Below are 18,811 nucleotides of genomic sequence, written 5' to 3'. Positions count from 1 at the left end.
TTTTTTTGTCTCTTCAAGTGGATGGAAACACTCAGGAAAGAAGTACTTATTTGCTGAGGTAGAGCAAAGGCTGAGGAGGGCTTTGCCAATTTGCAGCTGGAAAAAGGAGCACGGAGAGAAATCAGAGATGATCGAAACTTAGAGAGAGAGGTACCTGAAATCTTGCATGGGGTGGAAAGGAGCTAGGAAAGGAGACACAAGACTCCACATCCTGACAGCTGTTTACAACATTGGAACTGATTGCTCGTCCTCTTATTAAAGCCAACGAAAGACAAAGCCAGACAGGGTTTGGCTTGGGACAAGTTTGTCTGCTCCTAATAGACCTAGGTATCTCGGATTCCTTGTCTCTCCCAATTTTAACTCTTGATGCATGCGAGAGATCAATTCTCTCCCTAGAGGACTGAGTCCTTGGTTGGATTCTGACACGTTCTGCTTCTCCAGGAGAAGAGCGATTGTAGCAGCTTTGGGTTTTCGTTGTCCAGCATTGATGAAAGAAGAGAGAACCGATGGGGGCTGGTCATTAAGGAAGGGGTCCAACAACTAAGCTGAGGATGGGCGGACCCCATTGAGGCACCCTTTGAATGGTGCATAAGGGTTTAAATGACAGAAGGTGAAATCTCCCATTGAAAAGGAACAAACCCACAACCCCCCTCCTGGGCTCATGTGCTGTCACTTCTGGCCTGAGCTACAGTTGCCCTGAGCCATTTGACTTTCTAGGTTTCATAGTTGAGTGAATTTTAATTGAGATCTGAAGACTTGGTGGAGGTGGGGGTGGGGTAAAAATTTTAAGGCAGAGTTGGGGGGAAATCTCCACGACAGTTTCCATTTATGAAAGCTCTGCGGGGCTGAGCAGACTGACTTCCTTCTTCCCCCCCTTTGCCTGATCAAACTGCAGCTGTGGATCAGAATCTGCAAACAAATAGATCCATGTCGGTTCAATGTATCCAACTTGAACAGAGGATCTCTCCAGAGACAAGCGCGTTGGTGCGTGCTGATTTGACATCATCAACCAGAGTGGATCATCTTCAACAGCAGTAACTTCAATAAGAAAAAAAAAAGAAAGAAAGAAAGAAAAGAGCCATCTGTATTTATTATTTCGTTTTGCTCCTGGAGAGTATTCAGCCTCAACTCAACACCCCCTTCTAAGAAAAAGCCAAAATGAGGGGCTGGATCTGGCTACTTGTGGCAACTTTACTGTGCCAACAGCTCTCTCTCTTTAGAGTGATGGCAGCAAAGAAAGAGAGAAAGAAGATGAAAGAGCCCAATCAGTATACAGAGCCCTTCAATGCGACCCTGTCCAACAGTGAAGAACTGCATGGGCATCCCAAGGTATGTATTACAGTAACCCATGTGTAGTCAATGCACTGAGTAGTTTCTGGATGTAATGTGTGGTTGGATTATTTTTTCATTGATCCACCCAGTCTTTTAACAAAGTCCCTTCCTCTTGCAAGAGAGAGGTGTTTAGAATATTCTTTCTGTGGCATGATTTCTCATCCCCTCCCCCCCGCCCCCGCACGCCCTCAAATGACCAGAATGCTAGGGATGCTGATGATTTATTACTTTATTTACTTGCATTACTAATGTGCCCATCCTGGTAGTATCTGATCATTTATTAAGGCACCTGGTTTACGGGAAGTTTGTTTTAAGTATGCAAATTATCCTTGCTCAAAAACAGCTGTTAGTTTCCAAGGGGATATCCGGGTAGCCCCGAGTCAATTGGCCATCCTGATGCTAACATTCCAATATCATTAGTGTGCGTCTGTTGCACGCAGGCTTTTTGAGCTTGGGATACGATGCTAAAGCAGACTTAGATGACAGTGGTCTGAGCCCCTGAGTATGTCTGAGCCCTGTCTGCACTACAGCTTCCACCAGGGAAACTGCACACATTGGGAATTACAGGTCAGAAAAGTCCTAGTGTAGCTAGACAACCTCTGTCAGGAGGTATCCAATCGCTGTTTGTGTTGGGAAGGATTTGAGACTGTAGTAATAATGCATGAAGGCAGATGTATATAGTAGGATCCTTGTGTGAAAGATCAGCATAGACTATGTCTAGTACATAGAATCATAGACTATCAGGGTTGGAAGGGACCCCAGAAGGTCATCTAGTCCAACCCCCTGCTCAAAGCAGGACCAATTCCCAGTTAAATCATCCCAGCCAGGGCTTTGTCAAGCCTGACCTTAAAAATGACATTAATGCCTGCTAATGCTGTATTACCAGGCATAGCAAGTGAACCAGTTCTGCAGGGTGAACCCTTTCCAGTAAGTGTCCGTGAGAATCAATCCCATCTGAAGGCTGCAAAAATTTGCAGGTCAATTGTTCAGGGATCCCAGAAACCCTTTAAGATACAGCCACTGAGAATTCGCATTGAGTGATGGGGTGGGGGGTGGAATTAAAAGCAGGTCCGGGGATTAGGAGCAAGACAGAATGAAAGGGAACTGCAGCAGTGAGAAAGAAGGGAGTAACCTCCTCCATCACGCAGTCCCTTTCTCTCTGACACACACACAAAAATGTCCCTCGTTTCAAATGTAGATGACCTCTAAAATGTGATTTCTTTGATCACGAGCATTAGGGGCGGCAGTCACTATAGCAATGGAGGAACAAACTTGTCAGAAACTGGGGGATGGCAGGGAGGGTGCATTAGAACAATTGGGCTGACATTCTAAATATCCCATTCAAAGCCATTGTGAGAATAATTGGTTAAGGTTGGGCAGGTCTGGGAAACTGTCTTCTATATTAAAAAGCTGGTGGCTGCTCTTAAGTGATCATTAGGGGAATATAGGCTGTATTTCTTCCCTTAACCTTGCACTGCTTATTGCAGACTTTGTCCTTGCAGACTGTGTTAATTCTTGGCGGGCTCATGCTCCTGATCTCAGTCCCTTCTCCCAGTCACCTCTTTAAATGTGTCCTTCTCCTTCTGCACGCTGGCCCAAATTCATCATGGTGTAACTCCGCAGCAGTCCATTCAGGAATGAATTTGGCCTGCTGAGTAATTTATCAGACCGTTAGCAGTGTGTGTCTTGCTTTCAAACTTAAACAAAATCTAGTCCGGGTTGAAATTGATATAGCAATGTAGGCATTATTGCTAGAAGTAGTGTAGCTGTTTCAAGGCAACACACACACACACACACACACACATATAGTAATTGTTTAGAAGCTGCAGCTTCTCAAATTGAACTACCTTGCTGCTTCTATGGCAAACCTTTTGGCTGCTATAACAGGTTGGTGGTGCAGTGAAGACAGCATCTCTGAAATAAAGATAGTGCCAAAACTAAATTCAAACACTCCGGATCTTGTTTGATATCCAGATCCAAAGTTTGCAACTTGAACTTCTCATATGGAGAGATCTTATAAAGTGAAGAAGTCTCAGTTACTAGTTAAGGATTGTTTCGCAATATATCCAGACTGTGGCTGAGTGTATATTGTATTTACATTTATATAGCACCTTATGAGCCAAGGGGTTTTAGACAAACTATAAACATAGAGCACCACTGAGCTGCATCCACCTCTGGGGTGAATGTCAACTGCCATCTATAACAAGCAACACTTTGATCAAGGACACCAGGGCAAGCAATTAAGTAAATTGCCACAGGACCATGCAGGAGCTGAGTTTTTAAGGTCTCATCTGAAAGACCCCACACAATAAACAGCTTGAACTTTACATATCTACTTCTGAAGCTGACCCTGTCAGGCTTTGAATCTGTGGGCCCAAGGAGTCTAGAGGTTTCATACCTGATCTCGAGATCACAAGATGCTTTACAAGGTGCACTGTGTGTGCAGTGCCATTGAAATGAGTATCTTCAGCTCTGGAGAGGAAGGCTCTAGCTAACCAGTGCACAGCTTGCTGCATGAGAGATATGATACATGTTTTAATACAGACTGTGCATTAGATGCAATTGTACTAAGCTGCCTATCTGTAGGCACAGGCAGCTCAATGCAATTAAGACTAAGTATCCATTAGTTGAAAATAATATTTTACAGCATGGTTAAATTGCCAAAGCTTTTGTTTAAATCTGCCTTTAAAATCTGGTGCTGCCTAAGTGTTTGATCACAGTAGAAGTTCACTTTATATGGAGAATTTGCAAAAGTATACTTTCCCCTTAGCCATGGAAATGCGGATCCCAGCACCCACTCAGCAGAAAATGTCAGGATGAAGTAACAGGCCCCTGGTTCTTCCTTTCAATTCAAAGTGATTGACTGTTGAAAGACAACTGTTTAAATACCCTATAAATAATATATGTGATGAGGGAGATGAGTAGCCAGAAATTAGAGGTTTGTACTTGTAATCCATACCTTACGGAGAATGGTAACTGGCATGGTTTGAAGAGGCAATTACTCTCCTTAGCTAAAAGAAAAGGAGTACTTGTGGCACCTTAGAGACTAACCAATTTATTTGAGCATAAGTTTTCATGAGCTACAGCTCACTTGAGTGTAGAGATCAAGCAGCATGTAAAGGACTGCATGATTTGTCTGTATTGTTTAGAACTCAACATATTAAAACCCACTTCGGAAGTATCCCTTCTCAAATGCTGGATGATGATATCCCTACCTCCAGGGGTGGGGTGTCAGAAATCAAAGCTTCTGGATCTCACTCATTTAGCTTGATCACTTGCTGGAAGCTGCTTTTTCATGAAGACTGAATTAGCCTCTTTGGCCACCACTAGGATTTGAAGATATTACCTTGGAGGAGTCTCATTTGGTAAAGGTGACCTGCCAAAGAAAAGAAAAAAAATCTGGCAGTGTGCTTTTTCCCTTTGGTATTGTGCATAAAAAAGGCTTAACCGTTTGTTTTTGTTGTTGCTTTTTGAAAATCAGCGGTCTTTTACCATACAAATTAAGATCTTGTTTACCCTTGAAGACTTTGTGATCACCTGGAGAAGGCTCAAGAAAGTGAAATCTGATTAGCTGAGAGGAGAAGTGATTTTTATTAGGCTGCTTAAAACTCAAGTGTGTGTTTTCGTGTGTTTAACTAGATATCTGGGAGGCCCATCTTTGTGGTGAGACCACACCCCGGCCTTTTCAATTAGGGGCTGAGAAAGCCCCTGAACATACGCTGCCTCTGAACATACACAGCTCTCTGGAATCATCCAGGGAGACCTCTAACTAAATCTGGGAAGTGGAGCACTTGACACTCCTGATATTCCTAAGGACGAAATACTATACATGTTTAAAAAGGGCAAAATCCCATTTCCCCTTCCCCCCCCCTCCAGCTGGGTCATTTTTAAAGTGATTTGTCTTGTTAAGTATGTGCAAAGAGCTCTTGTCTTTAGCCCAAGGATGGACTTTCCAAGCCAAGGACATGATAAATTGATAGAGATGGTCAGGGAAACTTGTCTATGAGGCAGTCCCGTTTCAGTTTGGCTTGATGCTTTGGCCACCCCCATGTCATCCACCAGCCAGGCTTATACCCTCCTTTCCAAAGGCGGTGCAAGGCTCCCTCACCCTGATGTGCAGGGACCACCTCCAGGAACAAAAGGGGAATTCTGTCTCCACAGTCCATTCAGTCCTTAGCTTCACTGCTGAGCTTGCCAGTGGTATCCATACCCACTCAGTATGGTGCTCGGTCCCCTTTTAGGGAAGGCTGGGCCTGAGGTCAAGGAGCTTTGGCTAACAAAACTGGCTCTTTCAGCTCAGCCAGAAGAGGCTCATGCTTTCAGATACAGAGGCCCTAGGTTCATTCCCTACTGTTGATCCACCCACATCCAACAATGGAGGGGTTCAGGAATAGTTACTTGTCTGATGGGAAGATGGCATTGCCAGGCTAAAACAGCCATCATGTGGTAGCTATTGACCAGTGCTGCTCTGGGATGGATCTGAACTGGCTGCCAGGGGAAGTTAATGCTCTTTATCCTATTACCAAGCCATTGAAATGTCTAGTGCCCCTATCCTAACTCCTGTCCCAAGATAATGGCTTTACATTAGCGCAAGTAACTGATCTATGTTTTCCCCCCAAAGGAATCAGTTATTAAATCCTTTATTCTAGGCAGGATCTATTGTAAAAGGTTTTTTAAAAAATACCTGAACAGAGCTGGATCTGTACTTAGATTCAACTGCTGGAAACAAGAATTGTACTTATATTGCAGCACTCGGGTATGACTGGGCTTTAAACCAGAACCTCCTGCCTAGGTGTGTTGTCCTGTTTGATGGTTTTAAAAATCTCCCTGGGCAATTGCACTGGGTGCAAGAGAAGCCTTTTGTGAGCTAATTTCTGCCTACCCTGACCACCTGAAGAGTAACAGGTTATACTAAAAGCAGACTAGATTATTTTCACACACAACATGTGAATAATGATGACATTGGACTGCATGTTACCTGACAGAGGTTAGTGCTCACTTGATCATCATCTTTTTGCCTTCACTGGCATCTAGCTAAAGTGCTGCCCTGCGTGCCCTAAGAATGCATGAAGCAAGCTGGCTAGGAAAGGGTCATTTCTAATAGGGCCTTTCAAATGGGAGGGTTTTACAGATTTGGCCCATGCAGGAGTCACATTCTGCTCATCGCTGTGATGCAGCCACCTCTGGGGTTGAACACCTCTGCTGTTCAACAGCAGCAGTGTAGAATGAGGAGAATATTGTGTATCCCACTGAAATTGTGGGGAGAATTTGAGGTAAGCGGAATTTTACCCTGGTTGGAGTTGGTGCCAGAAGTGTCTATGTATCTTTTAATAGTCACGAAGTGCTGCAGGAGGTACCTGGTTTTGTATCTCCTCTGAGTGCTATTTTGGGGCACTTATTCAGCACCACTTCCTTCACCACTTTGGTCTTTCCTTGGCAGTCCCACAATGAGGTAGCGCCTAGGTGTGAACCTGCTTATCTTGTGAGATCTGATAAGATCAGGGCTGCAGGCAGAAAGCTAATTATCCTTGCACTCAGCTCCCATTAAAGGATGTTTGGGAAGCCAAGAGTGGGAAAATGATGGAGGTTGGAGCTAGCAGAGTTTGTATTCTTCCATCAGCCATAGGAATTGGAACTGGCTGCAGCCTAAGGTGAACAGGCAGATGGAAACTGAAGGGCAGCTATGTTACTCTGCTCAGCTTTCAAGTTGTCTTTGGAGCTTAGTTTGTCCATGGCAAATTAATAGGATTCACACAGATGGGAATTTCAAAGGTTTGAGGGGTTTGTGTGTAATGGGTCAATCTTCCCTCCTTCCCCCACCCCTGAACAACCAGTGAACCAACTGGTTTGTGAACAATGTAAAGGCACGTCTGCTCCAGGCGCTAGGTCTAGTGAGAAACTAGACCTTGATCCTTCCCATGGACACTGTTAGCTACGGGAGCCTCATTTTGATCCACTTGAAGAAAAGAATCTAGGGGAGCCTTTTGATGGCAGAACCCAAGTCAGGCTTTCACAGCAGCCAGCAAAAGCAAATGTAGCGACCGACATCATGGGGCTACTAGCAGGGTCCGAACTTGGGATTTCCAGCACTAGACTCACCAAAAAAAATTTTGTAATGTTTCGGGTTGAAGGTTTGGTTCAGTTCTTGTCTTAGCTGAACAGATTCACCAATTCCTGAAAAATAACCAGGACCTGGTCTACCTGGGCTTTTTCATTTAATCTCCTCCCCCCTCGATCTACTTCTGTGCCACTTTTTCCTTTCTGTTTGAATCCTGACCAAAACCCAACAGTCCTTCCATTTAGCCAGTCCGTTGGAGTAGCACAAAGCACATACCACCTGTGGTCGTGAGATGTGCATGTTTGCCTCACTTGGGAGATTGTGCACTCAATTAAAATTCAATTCAAGGAGACTTTATTGGCATGACAAGCTCTATGGGTATGACCCAAGCTGTCTGTCAGAGATGGGTAGAACCCACTCAGGCTAGAGGGTTGGTGTTTGATACCCTGTGTCATTACTGTCCATGCCTGACTCACTGTGCTGGGAGCTGTAACAGAGCTTTCTGCAGTGCATTTCCCAACCCGTGCTCTGCCTGTAAGTTCAGGGATCTCTTCACCTGCCACTTCAATACAGCTAGCTCCGAGTCCAACTCTGCCACCTTTGTTCACCCGGAGTAGCACTTACTCCTGCGAGTAGGCCTACTGACTTCAATGGGATTCCTTGTGGGAGTAACGGTGACAGGTGCATGCCCTCAAAGTGGATTAAGGCAACTTTCTGAGCGACACAACAGTGTTGGAGCAGGGGAATGAAGAAGAATTCCTCCAGTTAAAAGCAGAGGGCCATTTTAGAGAGGAATTCCAGTTGGGATTTGGCTAGGAGACTGAGCTTAACACCTCTGCTGTAGTGAAAATTCTCATGAGATCCTTCAAAACCACATGTGGTCAGGTCCTTGGTTTTACGTCTTGTTACTAACCAAGAGTGTGTGTAACCATGAGTTATTAGTAGCTGCCATGGGATTTGTCAGGCTAAAAAACAGCGATATATCATTTTTAACTAGTTCCAAACAAAATACTTTACTGGGGTAAGTCATTTGTTACTAATTGTACAATGGGCCTGATTGCGCTCTTGCTAGTGTAAATCAGGAGTAACTGATGTCCAGAGGCTTCACGCTCCTGTAAAACTGGTGTCATCAATAGCAGGATCAGGCCCAATTTGTGGCTAGTCAAAGGTTAATTAATTTATTAAGAGAGCAGGGCTTGTTTTCCTAAACCAAGAATGTTAACTTCAGTTTACCACAAGAGTTTTAACACAAACCATAGATACTGTGGTTCTTCATTGAAGAAAATGCTTGACACTAGTGAAGATAGCTCAGTGGTTTGATCATTGGCCTGCTAAAGCCAGGGTTGTGAGTTCAATCCTTGAGGTGGCCATTTGGGTCAAAAATTGGGGATTGGTCCTGCTTTGAGCAGGGGGTTGGACTAGATGACCTCCTGAGGTCCCTTCCAACCCTGATATTCTATGACTCTAAGAGGGGGACAAAGGAGTGGAGAATCATGGCCAATGGTGGGAGACAAGTTCATTAGCCTGTTCAAAGGTAAGGGGCACTGCCACTGTACAACCATTCTCTCCCTCCCCTCACAATCCTTTCCTGTGTTACTAATGATCCGTGAAGTTATTAAAGGAGCAGGAATGTATTTAATGTTGACTTGTCTACCTTGTAAAGTAGTTTGTTTACTTTTTTCATTTCACTCACTCAGCACAGATGCCGAAACAACACTAGCTGGTTTCATTTTGGTTTCCAATAGAGTTGCATCAACCAACTGGATCCCAAATGCACTTTAACTTCCGGGAAGTTCACATCTTGCTCAGGATACAAACTTTGATGCTTTGAGGTCTCTTCCAGTCCTACATTTCTATCACTCTGTGATTCAACCTGCAGTGCTATCGACAGTTCATTCCATGATGGGTGAGGCCAGGCCAGAACTTAAGGCCTGTGTGGTGACAGCGGGCTACACAGGTTGTATTAGTCAGCCCTGGAGGTAGAGAGCCAGACGGCATCAGAGCGTCTGTCCGATCACCCAATTGCAGCCCAGTCTGTTTCTTATCTACCATAAGGGACACGATGGAGCTTTAAAAAGAAAAGGAGTACTTGTGGCACCTTAGGAGCTTTAGTTTCTTGTCTGTTTCACAGTCTGGTTCTCATGCACTAGCAGAAACACTTTTGTATCTGGGTTGCAAAGTAATGTTAAAAGGTCTGATCCAAAGTCCACTAAACACTTCAACGGGCCTTTTGGATCAGGCCCCTAGGACCTGATTTTCATCCACGTGAACGAGAAATCTTCCACCGCCTCCAGCGGGGCAGCTTTGGGCTTATAAACAGCAAACCATGATGCCGGGCCCATCTCCTGCAGCAGCCTTTGCTTTGCCTGGATTTCGAGAGAGAGCGCTCTCAGTCCCGGGCAATACCTGAGTTGGCTGCAAGCTCTTTCTGGCTGCCGGAGCCTGCCTCTGCCAAGAAAAATAAAGAGGCTTGCATGCTTATTCCGAGGATTGCTCATGCATGCCATAGTAATTAAATAATAATACCACAAGGATGGAACATTCATTTTAACCGTCAATCACCCTTGCGCTGGAGAAATTGGGGAGTGCCACGGCTGCCTTGCAGAGGGATTTGTAATTCAAGGAAGCTGCTGGAGTGATGGTTTTTTACTTCAGGAGGGTTTCTTTGTCATTTCTTTCGCTGGGATGTGCCATCTGGGCTTTTTTTCCAGCGGGGTGTCTGCTTTCTGGCTGACTTCCGTTCAGCACATGGAAGGCTGAAGACAGTCATCCATCTTTACTGTAAATGGATGGGTCAGCCCAGAACCATCTGCCTGTCTGCTGATTATTTAAGCAGCAGGGAGAGGGCTTTGCACCTGATCTGCAGCCCAATGAAGTCAATGGGCATCCTTGGGTCTGGCCCTTATTTGCTAGCATGGCTCAGTGTATTCTGATCCCTAAGGAACCAGCCTGTAGGTGACACTGTTGAGCTTCTGCCACATGAGCCAGCCCGTTCCACCAGGGACCAAATAATCCTGCCTTCCTTTCCGCTGGAATCCAGTCGTGCTCTTGTTTTGTTCTGATGAGGGCTTGAGGGAATATACCGCACCACCTGAGCCAGGCACATTTATTAATAGGCCATTTCCTTCTGCTGCGTGAGCTGCACCACAGACCCACAAATCCCACTCACTGGGGGAAGAAAGGCACCAGTTTCCCTTGGCCGAATGTCAGGCAGACACTTGTCAGCCCTTTCATAGGGAGACTTTAACCTCCAGAAAATTAATAAACAAACAACAGCTGGGCACGACTGACCTAGAGTAAGATATGGAGATGCTGCATCCACTCAGTGTCCAAGATGGGCTTGAATTGGAATCTCAGATCTGAACCCCCTTCCATGCCATGAAGTTCAGCAACAACCTTTGTCCCTGTTCTTAGATGAGATCCTTATTCTTGGTGAAAAGATATGGACCAGAAGTTTTCACAGGGCCTCTCTGATTTCCTTCCTCCTGTTTCAAAAGGGGCTATGCAATGTAGGTACCCAGCTCCCATTTACTTTCAGTGGCATATTGGTGCCTAAATCCCTCAGGCTTCTTTGAAAATTCCGGCCATGATAGCAAATAGTCAAAGGTGTAGCTGGAATGAACAGTTTGCTAGCTGTAATTTAGCTGATAGGCTAAATTACAGCATGCAACTGAACTGCAAGTCAGGTTGAAAAATCAGAGTCTGCTCATATATAATTTGCGAACAGAGAGGAAGACGAAGTTCACTGAATAAACAAGTTCTTATGAATAGTTAGTCCTGCTCTCATTTCAAAGATGTCTGCTAAACCTGAGTATGTGGGGGAGTGTACCTGGCAGCCGTGACTCTGACACTAATTACTTGATGACAGCGGAATGCACGAACAATATGGAAAAATGATGCAGGATGCCCGCACTTTGGCTTACAGTACAGACACAAGCATTTTACAAGTGTCTACCTGGAGGGAAGGTGGGCTGCCGGAATAGAGCAATTCTGTGGGAGTGAATTCTGTCTGTGGATCATGCCCCAACAGAAAATCACCTGCAAGCATTTGTTGAGAAGATAGAAACATGGATTTGGTCCCAAGGTTTTCTGAGACACTGCCCTCCCCCCTCAATTCCACAAAACATTTGTCACTTTCTGATTGATTGCTGTGTAGAGGCTTGTAAATCTTCTATTGACTCATGATGTTGAAATAAAAAGAATGGTGGTGACATCATCTCTCTGATCAATGGATGGATGTACCCGCGTGCCAGGATTCATGCCTGGGGGGAATAGCTTTCTGGATATGCATCAGCTTTGAAACAACATTCTTAATAACCACAAGATGGAATTCCATCAGACTCGACTCAACCTGTCATCCTTCAGAAGGAGATGAACTGAGTTCCAGATAGTTTACTTTCCCGGGGTCTTTCAGATGAGACCTTACAAAATGTGGTCTTCTCTCAGGGTGGACATAAAGATAGGATTTGCCCTGATGTCTTTAGTCAAAAATTTCCAGCCCCTGCTTCCTTCTTCTACTGCTGTTGTGCTATATTCCAGTTATCTAATACTGTCCACCTCAGGGGGGCTGCATTTTTGGCAATGTATTTTTGGATTCTTCAGGGTGAAAACAATCTGTACATGTAAGACAGTTACATCGGTCTTATTAAAATAATGCACAGGGGCAGTACTCCAGAAAGGGCTTGTTGTGTTAGACAAGGTGGGGGAGGTAATATCTTTTATTGCACCAACATCTGTTGGTGAAAGAGACAAGGTTTCAAGCTCCACAGAGCTCTTCGTCGGGTTTTAGGCAGCTAAATGAGATGGAGCAGTGAGCAAACCTGGATGTTTTGCCAATGTCAAGCTATTTCCTCTCGGGAGCAAGAACACTGCAGATATTGAAGCATCCATATCGATTTAGCCTGGGTAAAGCTGGCATGTCTGATCAGTACCACCCCTCCATATAGCATTGCAAATGCACACAATGCTTAGCAGACATAGACTGAGCCCTGGTCTACACTACAAAATTACTTCAGTATACCTACATTGCTCAGGGGTGTGAATGATCAATAATACACTGACCTATGCACCCGCGTAGCCAACCATGTGCTGGTGGGAGAGCTTTTCCCAGCGACTGCCTCTGATGGAGGTGGAGTTATGAAGCCAATGGGAAAGTTGTCTCCCATCAGCTTAGAGCGTCTTCACCAGACAAATACAGCGGCGCACCTGCATCGGTGCAACTCCGCCCATGTAAATTTCTAGTATAGACCTGCCCTAAGCAACATTTCCTGAATGGAAGATTTTAACTTTGAAACTTTGAGAGACTTCTCCTTTCCTCTCCCACTTGTTCCCACTTTGTCCCTTTCCCACTCTCCATTATGTTGTCCGATCTGCTACTAGATAAATCGCTATTTACTTGTTTCAGACTCAAATGGACTCTTAGTGGTCTAGGAGTCCTGTCTAATATCCTTTAAATTCACTGCTGTGTTTTACTGGTTTCCTGGTCCACACCCTGGCTTCCACCTATTCGGGAGGGGGAAGCAAAGCGCAAAACCACTCGCTTCTTGGATGAATTCCCAGGATCGACAATAGACACTTTTTTCAGATTTGATGCATTCTTTCCAGTATTTCCTCTCTTCAGCTCTTTCATTAACAAGTCTAAATTCCAAGGCATGACTCATTAATCTCTGGGCTGTCAGTTTGCTCTAATGGGGGCTGAGAATACTGGGGCTAGAGATGGACTTGTATTTTCTTCTCCTCGCTATGATGGAAATTTGCCAGACTGACATGCAAATGGATTGGGACCTCAAAAGTCAACGTCCATTTGTTCTTGAAGGGGGGGGATTGGACAGCTCAAAAAATTTGTAACAAAGGGGCCACTCTGCCTGCCTTTACAATGCAGCTAAAAATTCAATCCTAAGTCAGCTGAGTATCAACCAACAGGTGAGGCCATCTGCGGGCTGTTGGGCAGGCAGCCTTTGCAAGATGAACACGGAAGTCTTGCTCTAGCTCCCAGTAAACAAGGGGCCAAATTGCAAAACTCTCCATCAGGAAAAAAGAAAAGGAGTACTTGTGGCACCTTAGAGACTAACCAATTTATTTGAGCATGAGCTTTCGTGAGCTACAGCTCACTTCATCAGATGTATACCGTGGAAAGTGTATATAAAGTCTGCTGCAGTTTCCACGGTATACATCTGATGAAGTGAGCTGTAGCTCACGAAAGCTCATGCTCAAATAAATTGGTTAGTCTCTAAGGTGCCACAAGTACTCCTTTTCTTTTTGCGAATACAGACTAACACGGCTGTTCCTCTGAAACCTGTCTCCATCAGGACAGACCCCATTTCTTAGAATACGGAAGATCCAGGATTGGAACTGGTAATGGATAAGATCCCTTTTAGCCTCTCAAAGTAATCCTTCCCGTTCATGACTGAGGCATGTTGGCAGGGAGTATTATGTTGCTGAGAAGTCTTATGGCACTTCCCATAGTGTATATGTTCTGTGCTGTATAAAAGGGCTTCATTGCTCATGGCTGTCAGTCCTGGCATCTTTCCTTACAAAACACCATTGCTGGGGGGGGGGTTAAGTTAAAAAAGATGATGGACCATTTCAAATAAGGCCATAGAATCTACCTCTCCATAACTCTGCATGGAACCAACCACTCCCACCAGAATGTCCTATCCTGCCATAGGAAGGCCGAGAGGGGTACCATCCTGGGGCTCAGAACCATAGCACACAGGACAACCATCCTGGGGGGGCCCCTCAGAACTTTCACATAGAAACCTCATCCTCACCAGCATGACATTTATGGCTTGTGAGGGCGATTTTTAGCCCAGGATCAAAATGTCAACCGTGGCCCAGAAGGTGGAAACTGTATCCGCTGCTTGTTAAAAACGCCATGCAACAGCTTCTTGGAGGTACCCATTTGCGATGCACATCTTATTCTATTGGTTCTATAAAATCCGGGAACTGAGCTACATGTTCTTGAGCACCATCGACTGGCTCTTTATCTGTTAACTAATTATATGCCTATGTAACAGACACAGAGCCACTCCGGTAATGCTACTGACATGTCGGATGCCAGTGAATCCTCTAGTGCTATGGCTAGAAGGAGACTTGTCCAGTAGGTCTTTGGTTGCTTTTTATTTGTACTGGACTCTCAAAAAGGTTGTGCGTGTTCTTGGAAGCCTGCTGTTAGCTTTCTGTCCCAAACAATGGGGTGAGTTCCCTTCCCCTTCCCCACGCAGACCCAGATTAGTAAGGGACCTAGACATTAACACATCCTAATCAATTTGCCCTCTCCTTTTTGACACTGCATTCTAGCGCTTCCCAGAAAGTACATGGCATGGGCATTAGGGATTAGTGTTTAGTCTGGAGAGCTGGGGGTAGAATATTAACCTGTTTCCCCACCTGCCTACCTCACAGAAGTCTTCTGAGAATTAATTAGCAAAAGGTTGCAACAAAGCCCAAAATAAACGCTAAGGGCCTTATTTTCCCCATTTGGCCCCTTGTGTCGACATTTGCACCTGTGCAAAGTGGCTACTCAATCAGAGTGGTAGCATTTCACACCTACTTCATGCTCACTCTGTGCAGGTGTAAATGATGACACAAGGCGGATGGCAGTGGAGGATCAGACGCCAAAGGGTTATTAATTGCTTGTTGCAGAGATACCACAAAACATTGTTTCAGTGTAGCTCCTGTCTGAACAGTGGCAAGGTTGAAAAAATTTCCCAGTGACAGAATGATAAATATATATATCTATATATACACACACATGCGCGTGCTGTTTGGAATCCAGAAGACATTCTGCACCAGGACAATTTTGTAGTCAGATTATAGGCCTGACCCTGTCTCTTTAAATTCAGCCTTGTTAACTCTAAAAGAATGCACATGTGTAACTGGGGTTGCCTCCAGTGGACAGTAGCAGTAATTTCCCCCAAGCCCATTTACTTATCAGCACCAGGTAAAGCTATAAACATTCAGCTTTGTCACTTGGTGCTAAGTACAAATGATTTGCAGCCTCCCAGCCGAACAAGAGGGGGGAAAGTGATGCCACAGGCTGTACGTGGCCCCCTGTGCTGTTGTGTTTCTTTGAAGCCAATCCATCGAGGCCATCTTTGACTCCGTGAAATAAAGCAAAACCAACGGACTGGTAAAACACGGGTGGAAACTGGGGTCAGGTCAGTCATTCTAGAATAAACCTGTGGGCTTTTATCAGACTCCTATTTGGCTGCTTGGCTGGCAGGGGGCCAGGTCTAGCCAGCTTTATTGCTGGTTGGGAAGTTTAGGGAGAAGATCCTGTGATCGCGCCAGTGAAAATTCAATTTGAATGTGAAATGCCGTTTGTATTGTAGCACATGTGCCCGCACTTATATGTACATGCATATTCCTCTGCATACATGCTTGTGGGTGTGTGCATACGTATTTGTGCAGGCATTATATCACATGCCATGTGCGTACATTTGTGCATGTACACAGGCGACATGGCTTTTGTATCCATGCACGTGTGTGTGTGTGTGTGTATGAGCATGTGTGTGCATATGTCTGCCGCGAGGATTACTTAGGTGTTGGTCCCTATGGACTTGGCAGTGAGCGTTTTATTCCTCGCAGCGACTCTGGGGCAGAAGGATGGTGTAGTTTCATCTCCATCGCTGACTGGTGGGTGACTTTCATCAGGTCATGTCACCTCTCTCTCCCAGTGTTTGGAGACTGATGGGTGAAATGCCCTTTAGGAACCCAAACCATGGTCGCTATTTTAAATAGCAAGGGGTTCTGGCTTTGGGATTTTCTCTTTTCTGATGCCCAGTGTTTACTTTTAGACACATTATGGCCCAGGGGGATTTGATCCTGATATGGGAAACTCTATGCAGATTGCACATTGGATGTGCATGAATGTAAAAGGATGTTGAGCCAGGGCTAGGAGGGAGAGTGTCTTGCTGGCCGGTGTTATGCAGACCTCCTCTCCAGCTCTGCCAATGCAGTTTGCTCCTGATGTTGCTTTGGTGGCAATGGGCCTTCCCTGGGTTGCTTAATTGTGCAATGGGTGTGAAGTGTAGACAGCAGAGAAGCCCCATCTCCAGAGGTCAAGAGAGAAGCCAGTGTTAGAGATTCACTACACCACGTGGAGTCCCCACAAGAGCTAGTTCAGTAGGAAATAAAGATTCATGCCTGGCTTGGTGCTCAGAATTATTTCAGGTGTCCAAATGGACTCTACTTATTATCTCTATCCTAGAAGGACCCAGCCAAGATCAGCACCCTATCCTGCTAACCCAGGGTTCCTGAGACTCAGTCCAGCCCTAACCATTGGACCACACTGCCGCTCAACACTCTGCACCTTCCTCCCACATTGTTCTTTGCATTAAAGCAATGGAATTTCTTGTGTTTAACAATTTATTATTTTTTTTATTCCAACTTTTCATAACGCAGCTTCTGCAAGCTGCAGCCTGCAGGCTCCCTCTCTGCTCTTATGATCTGGTCTGGAGTCCTTTTCCCCACCCTCCCTCTTGACCTCTGCAGCCAGCCCTCCATCCTTCCACAACGAAAACTGCCCCCTCACTCATCCGAGCTTCAATTTCTGACTTGCTCTTTATTGGAGCTAGGCCTTGAACTGCCAAGTTCAGTTCCATCTGTGAAATAAATGTCCTGCAAAGTTCAGGGTATTTAGATCCAGGGGGTTGGTTCAGGCCCCCTTTACTCATTAGGGCCCCTGTTGGATACCAAACAGTAGCACAGTCCGAGTTTAGGATTCTTGTCAATGGATGAAGACACACAATGACATCCAATCTTTGTTCTCGTTTCTCTTTAGATTCTAGAATCTCCAGATCCTCGAATCACAGATCCGCGGCGCACCTGGATCTCATTTGTACATCGCCCAGACGATGGCAACAACTCCAAAAGGAAATGCAAAGGGAGAGACAAGAAATTAGTAGGTTACCGCTAGATATGACACCGCATCACAAAAATCTGTGTTCTGGGCCCAAAATTTCCCCTCGTACGGCTGTTGTAAAAGGTGCTCTTTGTGTGCCTTCCCACCCCAGAGATAGCTGCATTTTAGTGGTGCTATATGTATATATAGTTTGTAAAGCGTTTTGGGAAACTAGGACAAAATGTGCTATATAAATGTAAAGCGATAGTTGTGTCTGTATGCATGAGTGTGTGTTTGTGTATTCATATATGTGTTTATATATACTGCTATTCTCAAAAAATCTTTTCAAATTACCTATTTCTTGTGCTGAGACTTTCCCTTTAACTGACAGGTGTTAAGGATCCATAACAAAGTGTTTTAGCCTCCACAGGCACAAGATATAGCAGTATGACCTAGTGGATAGAGCACTGGATTGGCAGTCAGGAGACCTAGGTTCTATTCCTGGTTTGGTCACTGCTGTTCCGGGGAGCTTGGGCAAGTCTCTTTACTGTTCAGTGCCTCAGTTTTCCCATCTGTAAAAAGGGGCTAATGATACTGACCTCCTTGGTAAACTGTTTTGAGATCTACTGATGAAAAACGCTGAATAAGAGATGGGTATTATTATTATTTTTCAAGGTTGATGTGTTAATCAGTTTAGGACCCAGGTCTCTCACGGAGATCCGCTTCCAGGGGTACGGAGTAGTTATTTCTCCTTTCCAGGAGCCCTAGCTGACATCCTTGACAGTCACACCAAACGCCCAGCCTCACGTATTTATGCCATCCTTATGTCCTTGCCATATTCTTAGGCTTGGAAGGAGTCGATTTTTATCAGTAAATGCCAGTAAACGTCGATTTCACCATCCACATGCAGATCGAGGGGAAAATATTTCCATCCATCGTGACTGAAATTTACAGATAGGCACAGTCAGAAAAATTAAAAGGAGTACTTGTGGCACCTTAGAGACTAACCAATTTATAAGGTGCCACAAGTCCTCCTTTTCTTTTTGCGAATACAGACTAACACGGCTGCTACTCTGAAACCAGTCAGAAAAATGCCACTTGAGAACTAGTCCCACCTTGACGTGTATGAAACGTATTGTCGTGCTGGTGTTAGCAGGGTGCCCGTTAGGTAGGTTTGACTTCTTGATCTCAACATCTACTGCCGTGAAATAATTATCGTTGGGCCCTCTCTGCGAAAATTGAAATGGAAATCGATTAAAAATTCTGCCAAGTCTAACGGATTTTATGTATCTATGCAATAGGGTGGCTCTGCTGCTGCCCTAGGGAGCCAGCAGGTGGCGCACATGGAAATTAACAAACCCAGCCCCCAAAAGGCTGGTGACATGCTACCATCAGTGATGCTGGAAGGTGAAAACAGAAGCAGCAAACCCAAGTGTCCCCCGCCCCCGGTCCCCAGAGACCCAAAGTAAGGGCCTGGCCTTGCAACCTCTTACTCGCATTGCTACTCAGGGGAATAGACCCCTGGCTGGCATTACCTGCTGGGCAGAGAGCCAGCACGAGACCTAGGTGCCACATCAGAC

General features: G+C 45.2%; 1 protein-coding gene across 2 annotated transcripts in view; it reads left to right on the top strand.

The window, feature by feature from the left end:
* C1QTNF12 (C1q and TNF related 12) overlaps positions 1 to 18,811 on the top strand; it is a 39,879-nt gene continuing 21,068 nt past the window's right edge. The window contains exons 1-2 of one of the 2 annotated variants that reach the window (XM_048825155.2): positions 3 to 1,329; positions 17,172 to 17,291. In XM_048825155.2, the coding sequence (XP_048681112.1) occupies positions 1,159 to 1,329; positions 17,172 to 17,291 (291 nt within the window). In that variant the 5' untranslated portion in view covers positions 3 to 1,158. Of the gene's footprint in view, positions 1,330 to 17,171; positions 17,292 to 18,811 lie in introns of both variants that reach the window. The other variant, XM_048825156.2, reaches the window with a different exon arrangement.

Source organism: Caretta caretta, chromosome 18, assembly GCF_965140235.1.
Source record: "Caretta caretta isolate rCarCar2 chromosome 18, rCarCar1.hap1, whole genome shotgun sequence".
Taxonomy (NCBI): domain Eukaryota; kingdom Metazoa; phylum Chordata; order Testudines; family Cheloniidae; genus Caretta; species Caretta caretta.
The sequence above is the reverse complement of the archived record's forward strand: the minus strand, read 5'-3'. Positions and strand labels throughout refer to the sequence as shown.